Source organism: Rutidosis leptorrhynchoides, chromosome 9 (genome assembly GCF_046630445.1).
Source record: "Rutidosis leptorrhynchoides isolate AG116_Rl617_1_P2 chromosome 9, CSIRO_AGI_Rlap_v1, whole genome shotgun sequence".
Taxonomy (NCBI): Eukaryota; Viridiplantae; Streptophyta; class Magnoliopsida; order Asterales; family Asteraceae; genus Rutidosis; species Rutidosis leptorrhynchoides.
Window position 1 is genome coordinate 282,666,400 of NC_092341.1, and position 9,087 is coordinate 282,675,486.

The 9,087-nt window shown below is 34.6% G+C and overlaps 2 protein-coding genes across 3 annotated transcripts; one reads left to right on the forward strand and one right to left on the reverse strand.

Moving 5' to 3' along the window:
- The first annotated feature begins 502 nt into the window (after positions 1–502).
- On the forward strand, positions 503–2,979 carry LOC139866571 (probable cinnamyl alcohol dehydrogenase). Its single transcript, XM_071854846.1, has 5 exons — positions 503–709; positions 1,081–1,194; positions 1,275–1,502; positions 2,152–2,591; positions 2,738–2,979. Exons 1-5 carry the CDS (start codon positions 633–635, stop codon positions 2,953–2,955), a joined length of 1,077 nt encoding a protein of 358 aa, XP_071710947.1. The 5' UTR covers positions 503–632; the 3' UTR covers positions 2,956–2,979.
- A 499-nt stretch (positions 2,980–3,478) lies between these two features.
- LOC139866598 (protein MRG1-like) lies at positions 3,479–8,309 on the reverse strand. Of its 2 annotated transcripts, none has more exons than XM_071854885.1 (11): positions 8,124–8,309; positions 7,292–7,345; positions 7,100–7,113; positions 5,753–5,898; positions 5,554–5,589; positions 5,366–5,406; positions 5,086–5,187; positions 4,927–5,006; positions 4,021–4,190; positions 3,857–3,941; positions 3,479–3,785 (listed from the first exon to the last, which is right to left on the reverse strand). In XM_071854885.1, exons 1-11 carry the CDS (start codon positions 8,262–8,264, stop codon positions 3,686–3,688), a joined length of 969 nt encoding a protein of 322 aa, XP_071710986.1. In that variant the 5' UTR covers positions 8,265–8,309; the 3' UTR covers positions 3,479–3,685. The 2 variants fall into 2 exon arrangements, with proteins under 2 accessions (XP_071710986.1, XP_071710987.1); XM_071854886.1 differs by having other exon boundaries at positions 7,100–7,171; positions 8,124–8,293.
- Between the last annotated feature and the right edge of the window lie 778 nt (positions 8,310–9,087).

The window sequence follows — 9,087 nt, forward strand, 5'->3', positions numbered from 1 at the left end:
CCCACGATCCGCCAAATTTTAAAAAGAAGCCGTTATTCGATGACGTTTTACCCGCACCTAACGAATCACCCTTATTGTCATGAAAAGAACTCATAAACAAATTTTGAATGGCTTCCCCGTAATCCAATATTCGTCGAAATCTTTAAACTTATAATAACCAGACCCGAAAACCCCTTTCGTCCTTTTTCTCGCCCCCTTATTAACATCTCCAAGTTGTGCTTTTTGAAATATTTCAATTCAAAACATACCAAAATTTACAAAAAGTCATTGCCAATTATTATCATAGCGTCCCCTAAAAACTCAAATTTGATTCTGATATCGTAATTTTCAAATCAAAAATCTGACTTTTAGAAAAGGGGCTATTGGAGTAGATGAAGTCATCAGTGACTAATTAAGCCACTATCATTCAACAGTTCACCATTTTTATATGATTTTAAATCTTTTATTTTATGGTAGGCTTGTATGAATCAGATTATATTATTTCCTCGACAAAGGAATAAAATAGTTCAATAATTCACATATATATACATACACACAGAAACACACATCATATAATAACCACACCTGTTCTCCAAAATCAACACAAAGACAGTTGATTTGTTTGTTACTAATAACATAAGAAGGTTAAAGTAATGGAAGGAAGAAAAGTAACCGGTTGGGCTGCTAGAGACTCCTCTGGCATCCTTTCTCCTTATTCTTTCAATCTCAGGTCTCTCAATATAACCAAGGTTGCAAAACTCGGAATTACTCAGTACTCGGTCGGTCAAACTTGGTCAAACTCAGCTAAAACTCGAGATTATCCAGAAAACTGGTCAAAACTCGTCCAAAACTTGGGATACTTAGGAAGATCGGTCAAAGTCAAACTTGGTCAACAACAACCGAGTACTGCGAGTACTCCCCGAGTTGCTGAGTACTCCCTAACAAGTCTAGACCGAGTACTGATTTTTGCAACCTTGTATATAACTACATGCAATTTCCACACATAACTATAACACTCTGAATTGTGTATATTTTCAGTCCTCCATATATATAATATGTACTTAAAAAACACTTAATAACATGTGGGCTTCATATGTGCAGAAAACCAGGTCCTGAAGATGTATTGTTCAAGGTTTTGTATTGCGGTGTAGACCACTCTGATCTTCATCAAATCAGAAACGAGATTCACTCTGCGACGTACCCACTCGTTCCAGGGTAAAGTACTGAATTGTATCATGTTCGACGACATTAAAATAAGTACAGGCATATAACGCGTACTGATTGTGTTCTTTCAGGCATGAAGTGGTAGGAAAAGTTATCGAGGTGGGGTCAGAAGTGAAGAAGCTCAGTGTGGACGAAATAGTAGGAGTCGGGTGTATGGTAGGATCTTGTGGGGAATGTTTATGTTGTAACACGAATAAAGAACAGTACTGCACTGAAATGGTGTTCACTTACAATGCCATTTACAAAGACGGAAGCTTTACTCAAGGAGGCTTTTCCTCGGCTATGGTTGTCCATCAAAAGTGAGCAAAACCATAACACTCCCAAACCCTTTAATATGTCAAAAATCGCTACTCGGGGAATACTCGTTCGGGACTTTTTAGAGAGTACTCGGGCGTTGACCGAGTTTGACCAAATTCGGCCAAGTTCTTACCAAGTACTCCACGAGTTGCAAAAATCGAGTAATTCCGAGTTCGGCAACACTAAGTCAAAAGTGAGCAAAACCCAAACTCCCAAACCCTTCAATATGTTTAATTATTAGCAAGATCGTAAAATTCGAAAGTCGGGACGAGTCGGTCGGGTCGGACGTTGACCAACGTTGACTTTTAATAAATAATTCTAACATATACATATTACACATAAGTAAATCAGAAGTAAAACATAAATATTTCAAACATACATAACATATATAAATCAAAAGTATAACATAAATATTTCAAACATACATATAATAAAGGGCACAAAATCTGATTTTAAAAACTATTATTATTTTGACCAAGTTTGACTTTGACCGACTCAGGCCCGATTTAGCCCAACTTCGACCGACCATGACTCGACTTTTTAATGTTGGCCAACTTTTTAGGCGTTTTTGAGTGAAACAGGTCTGGATATTGTCCCCAAACCACAGTTTTTATTAGTTAAACCAAAATTTTATAATTTGAAAACTTGCAGCTACGTGGTCAGCATACCAGAAAAGCTAGCCCCTGAGCAGGCAGCGCCGTTACTATGTGCAGGAGTGACCGCTTACAGTCCCTTAAAACAGTTCATCGGCTCCAAAAAGCCTATGAAAGCAGGAATCTTGGGTTTAGGAGGAGTTGGGCATTTGGGTGTTTTAATTGCAAAAGCAATGGGTCACCATGTGACTGTTATCAGCTCGTCTGATAAGAAAAAAGAAGAAGCACTAACCCATTTGGGTGCTGACTGTTTCTTAGTGAGCTCGAATTCAGCTGAAATGGAAAAATCAAGAAACAGTCTTGATTATATACTTGATACAGTACCAGTTAAACATCCATTACAGGCTTACATTCCCCTTCTTGGAGTTGAAGGAAAGATATTCGTCGTTGGTGCAGTTCCTGAGCCCCTAGAGTTTAATGCATCAGGTTTGATTTTAGGTATGTTCCCTCTTCACATAAAACAAAGGCATTATTATTAGTAAACTTTCAAATGATAAACTGTAAAGCTTTAACCTTTATCCCCAAAAGATTAATAGTATAGTATGATAGTTGATAACAAAATCACTAAGTGATACGATTTTCAGGAAAGAAAACAATAAGTGGGAGCTTTATTGGAAGCATTCAAGAGACGCAGGAGATACTTGATTTCTGGGTGGAAAAAGGCTTGAAGACGATGATAGAAGTAGTGAAAATGGAATATGTGAATCAAGCATTCGAAAGAATGGAAAAAAACGATGTGAGATACCGATTTGTGTTAGATGTGGCTGGGAGTAATGACAGTGTATCAAAGGACGTTTCTTAATCGTGTTTTTATCAATTCAATAAACTCGACCAGATTTTATGTTTATCATTGGTCAACATTAATCGACCAACAATACATAATTGCAAAAATTCGCTACGCGGGAAGTACTCGTTCAGGACTAAAAATTTTAGGGAGTACTCGGCAACTCGAGGAGTACTTTGAGGTTGACCAAGTTTGATTTTGACTGATTTTGACAGAGTTTTGGCTGATTTTCCGAGTAATCTCGAGTTTTGTCCGAGTTCTCGCCGAGTAGTCCCTGAGTTGCAAAAACATACTCGCCGAGTAATTTCGAGTTCTAAAAACAATATACATTTACATAAAATAGAATAATGACTTTGTAGCATAAGATGTAAACCTAAATAGCGCACATTTATGCTCAACGAAATTGCATCCAAGGATCTGCAGAGTAAATATGTCATTCAAACTTAGACCACTAAAATATAGAGCAATAAATAAGCAAATAGAACACACACTTTAAGCAACTACAAGTAATAGAATCAGAATTGTTCTTAATATATGATCGAATACTAATTCTAAAACATTCTGGCTATTTAAACCAGTATCAGTTTTAGATTGTACAAAACATCAACAAATTGAGGTTAAGTTTGATAAAAAAAAGAATGAGGTTATGTTACAACAAAGTTGATACAGCACATTGTTAACAATGTTGGATTTCAAGATCTGCTACAGGTTAAAATTGGCCACAATTAATCTGGCTGAATAAACAATCCTACTCCTGAGTAATTTTCCCCTTTGTTGCTGAGCTGGCAGAAACTTTCGAGCCATCATAAGAAGAATTGAAGAAAGAGCTTTGATTCTTTTGCAAAAACCTACAAGAAACACGTTTTAATGGTCAAATTTTTAACTCGTGGTCCATATATATGAATTGTAAAATAAGTACCTGAGAAAGTCCATAAATTTTTGTTGCAAACGAATCGCTAAATCTTCTTCTATGTTGGCATATGGCAATAAGTCGGGTAGTTTAACTGCACACGCATGAAATTATATCAAATGTTGGGTCGAAAAGCATACATTGTGAAGTAATATAGCAATAAAGAAGTGTACCAAATAGACGTAGCAGATGTTCAGCCCCATAAATGGTTGAAGGAGAAATATTATCTGTAACCAAGTCTTGAAACTGTTTACGCTCTTTATTGTATAAAAGAATAACAGGTAAGGCTCTGTCAAAATAACACCTTAATCCCTTCAATATCTCCCCTACTGCATCTGTCATACTGTACAAAAATAAATAAATAAATAAATAAATATGAATATAAACACTTTTCATACAAATTTACAGCCTCTTAAGTATTAATTCAACTATCTACGAGTATACATGGCAATTGGGTCAAATGGGTCAAACTTTCTGGTCAATTGGGTCTTGAAAAAAATTAGGCCCGGCAATGTAAAACAAAACTTAAAAAAAAAGTCCAATGAGTTTTTCTTCAACCTATTGGGTCTTATACAAAATATAAAAGAACGGGTCAAATGAGTATCAAATCCTTTAGTTCAATAAAGAGACAGGTCTAATGAGTCTTGTGAATGGGTCTCAAATGGATCGAGCATAACAAGATTCATCCGTCTATCATTTATGAAAGCATTAATGGTTATATCAATTATTATTTATTATTTATATTAATATTTTCTCATATATATAATAATTATTATTATAAATAAATATATTAATATTAATAATAACTAAAACAATATAATAAATGTAAAAATATATGACCTGTTTGGAGCTATTTGACCCATTACCCATTTCGTCCTGTTACCCAAACCGACCCAACCTGACCCGTTTGCACCAGTTTAAATTTTTTACCCGTTTGACCCATGACCCATTTCAACCAAACCCGTTTTGACCCGTTACCCAAACCGACCCAACCTGACCCGTTTTCCAAGTATATCTACGAGTAAGAGATCATGATTACAGAGTACTAGAGTGAGTAAATTTGAGAATAGTGAACTTACATGCCATCCTTCTTTGTCCTGTATTCAAGGTACTTGGTCAATATGTCGTCAACATTTGGAGAACGGGGAAGTGTAACAAGCTGAAAAAAAAAAAAACATTTTGTTAAAAAATCAACTTTCTAAACAACACTCACAAAACAGTACAGTATAGAGTCATACCTTATCCTGATTATTAACATATTCCCAGTCATCAACAAGTAGCTTTTTCAGGGCTGATGGAATTTGAATCTTCAGAGACTTTTCAACTGACGCATTCTCTTTCTGACACAAACAAGCATAAAATTAGATAAGCGTAGCGTTACGAGATCGTTTCTGGAATTTTGCAGCAAATTTTTATCCACAAACATGGTACATGTTGCAAAGTGTACTCTTAAATTGCTAAAAAGAACAATGGCTGCAGGTTCGTAACACAAAAAAAACACAAGATGTTTGAATGTACCTCTGTACTTAATTCACTCTTTCTCTTCTTCCCTTTTGCCCCTGAAGTATCATTCAATAGAAACAAACACAAAGTTAAACACTTTTTGGAACATATAAACATGCAGTACAAGTATACAACAGCATAATCTATGGACAATCAAAAAGGAACAACCGTATAAAGCATACACAAGGGTTTAAATAATATACCGCTGTTCTTGATATCTTCTTTTTCCACCTTCACTTCTGCAGGGTCAAAAAAAAATCATCTTATTTCATAAAACAGAAGAATGCAGAGCGTATATTAAGTACGAGTTGATTAACTGATATGAGATTAGTGTTACATTATCATTAAAGGAAGACACATTTTAAGTTAAGCCAAATTGAAAGTTGAAAAGAGGGGAAATACCATTCAATACTTTGGGTTTAGTTTGAGTTGAGCGTCCAGATTTTGGGTTCTTGTCGACGCCCTGTTTTGAGTCAAGGGCTTGCTGCTTCATAATGTTCTCGTCAGTATACTTCATCAAACGATCACCACCAACCCATTCATCCCAGCTGTTATCAAAATATAAGAGCTTTCAAACAACTTTTACAAATATTTAAGTGGGCACAAAGAAAGACTAGACCTATTATGATAACAATTTTATTTATTTGGATTTATCTAGAAACATTTTTCTTAAAAGGCCAACTCATTCAGTAGATTCATGCTAGTTGGTAGTCTCAATCGTAACTTGTATATCACATAACTTCCACAAAATGTTTTTTCATACGAACGTATAGGTTTTTTTATGTATGTTTATATGTATACGTGTATAGGCCTCGGTATCTAGATGTATGTTTTTAGGTTATATATAGGTACTCATGTATTTGTTTGTAGCTGTATATGTATCTATGTATCTAGGTGCATGTATATACATATGTATGCATCTGTACCTAGGTATATATACCTATGTATCTATATGTATACATGTTTAGGTATAGGTATTTATACATGCTTGTGTGTGTGTGTGTGTGTGTGTGTGTGTGGGTTGTGGGGGGGTGGGGGGGGGGGGGGGGGGGGGGGGGTATATATAGATCCATATATACATTTACATATATGTGCGTGTATGTATGTGTAGCTGTGTATTTTGCTTGTTTGTATGTCTACTTGATATTACATATCTTAGCGCATTATATTATTTATACTATATGTCATATCGTTGTGTATCATTGCTATATGTGTCTTCTTTTGTGGATACTTTGTATGGTTGCATCTTCCTAGGCGCACTATTTCCTAGGCTTAGCAAGGATTTATTGGGATAAATGTCTTTGTATGCAGTTTCTCCAATTGAATAGTGTTAAAAGGTTATCTAAACTGGAACCCACCTACCCACCTACTGATCACTAAATAAAGTTAACAGTCACTTAGAGTTAAGAATGAGCAAAAACAAACTTTTTTTTTTGGGTAAGCGAGGAAACTCTCCTATGAACGAGCACATTGGCCCTCCCATAGAAGGTAAAACCTCGGGTAACCAAGCCCCCCGAGCGCAAGACCTGGTACCGGGTGAATTGCGCATTATGCGCACCCTCTAGTCAACACTCCCTTTTTGAACAATTTGGCATAGCCAGGAATTGAACCCGGGTGGTGTGCTTCATTGGGCAACTCGGTGGCCACCTGAGTGGTTGTTATTCACACTATTCAAACGTAATACATAATTTAACATTCAATTTTCACAAGCAGTGAGACTGTATAGAGTTTATACAACAGAATACTTACTTCTTACTCCAGCCCTGCAAAACACGAAAACAAGAATCCATTAATGCATGATGTAGCATCAATAAACAAACACTGCAATATTTTAAAACTAAGATTAGAACTTGTTGCATCATTAATTTCATTTAAACAATACATGTAACGAGATGCTCAATGGGATAGTAAAGAAACTTTATTAGTCAGTATCAAACTTACGAGGTAATGAACAAAGTATTTCCACTCATTCTTTCGTATCTCGACCTTTTGCACCTTCAAAACAGAAGAAGAAAGAAACAAAGCACAAAAATGTCAAACTTGGGAACACCTATATATCAATATATTGTAGTTATAAATTACATATAATAAAGCTATTAAGCTCCAAAACCTTTAATACATGTAGCAAATACAACAACGAAACGAACTTAACATACAACGAATAAGAGTTAAGAGTATGATCCCGGGCTCACTGTAAGTTATGAATAACTAAGTTTTGAAAACCCTACCAAATAACATACATCCCTAATTGGAAACCCTAAAATTCATTTTGCTTACATGAAAGCATACAATTGTTTAAAATCCTAATGAATTTAGTCAACCAAAAAAAAAAAAAAATCTTTTTTTCGATTCGCATTTCAGATATTGAAATCCCTAGTGTTCAAACTTGTTAATGTGAAGAGTAAGCACGCGTAACAAAACCCCAATTACTTTGATTCATCAAAAAAAAAAAAAAAAAAAAACCAATTTTATTTTTACTTGATTTCTCAATTGCATTTCAGAATAAAAAGCCCTATTCAATTTAGTAATGTAAAGATCAAGTGCACTCCAACGAAACCCTTATTAATCTAATCTAATATAATCGAAATTAAATACGAAAAATTACAAATTTCCTGTTGCAATTTCCCTCCTGTTTAGTATTTAGCCTTTAATTTGAGTGATTAATTTGAGTTTAAAACTTAAATTAAATAAAAATTCACGAACTATATTTCGTGTTTATGTATAATGTGTGTGCAGAAGCGGATGAGAGTAAGAATGAAAGAAGTGAAATTGCCTTGGCTTGGTAGATGCGCGGGCCATGATATGCGAGAACTTTTTCACCGTCGGAGTAGATGTTGGAATTGGATTCAGGGCGGCGGTGATTTTCCGGTGACTTGTCGCCGTCGGTGACGGAATCGTCCTTAGAACTCCCCATTTTTGTTTTGTTTTGTTTTCCCTGAAAAATAAAATTTGGGGGGGATTTTGGATAAATTGGGTTTCGCCCGCTTCTTTTTAAGTTTTTTACGGTTGTACGACCCTATTAACAGAATTTTTTTTATTTTGATTTTGATTTTGATTTTAATTTTTTTAAACTACTAGTCACAAACCCGCGAATTCACGAGGTTATTCAAGGAGATTTTTATAGTAAAGTAGAAATAACATGAAATAATAATGATATTCAAATGTAACACTTTTGGAACACAAAATTCTAATTTGAAATAAATATCTGCTAAAAAATAAATATATAAGTATAACTTTCCATTGGTGATTAACTGACTTCAATCTATGTAATTAGTGCACGATGATTAATGTCGTTGATATTTGTCTTATAGTGAGTATTTCTCTAATATTATTTAAAGTAGAGATACGTATACTGCATATGCCTTTAAAAAAGATGAAAGTTGATTAAAAGGAAAAATGTGGGTATTGATCAAAAGAGATTAAAATGTACTCCGTATTTAATATGTTTAAATGGGTTTTTAGCAGATCACATAAATTGTAGATAACAGTTAATTTACCAAGCTTTCCCGACATCTGGTTTCTTTATTCATGGCAATGATGGTTTAGAAAAGTCTTCTACTTTAAGACCGGCGAATTTATGGGATCATGCAAAAAAAAATTGTTATAACAAAATAAAACATTTAAGGGACTGTGCGTGTATCTTTTATTTAATTGCATAGTAAGCAACCAAAGAATTGACACAAATGAGAAACATAATTTGTTTGTTTAGACCTTTTTTATATTGTTTTGAATTATCT

Excerpts from the sequence above, each read along its gene's own strand:
- LOC139866571 (XM_071854846.1), top strand. The coding sequence starts at position 633 with ATGGAAGGAAGAAAAGTAACCGGTTGGGCTGCTAGAGACTCCTCTGGC. Across the intron at positions 710-1,080 it reads CCTTATTCTTTCAATCTCAG|AAAACCAGGTCCTGAAGATG; the intron begins GTCTCTCAATAT and ends TCATATGTGCAG. Across the intron at positions 2,592-2,737 it reads TGCATCAGGTTTGATTTTAG|GAAAGAAAACAATAAGTGGG; the intron begins GTATGTTCCCTC and ends TACGATTTTCAG.
- LOC139866598 (XM_071854885.1), bottom strand. The coding sequence starts at position 8,264 with ATGGGGAGTTCTAAGGACGATTCCGTCACCGACGGCGACAAGTCACCG. Across the intron at positions 5,007-5,085 it reads ATGTTAATAATCAGGATAAG|CTTGTTACACTTCCCCGTTC; the intron begins GTATGACTCTAT and ends TTTTTTTTTCAG. Across the intron at positions 3,786-3,856 it reads AAATTTATGGACTTTCTCAG|GTTTTTGCAAAAGAATCAAA; the intron begins GTACTTATTTTA and ends TGTTTCTTGTAG.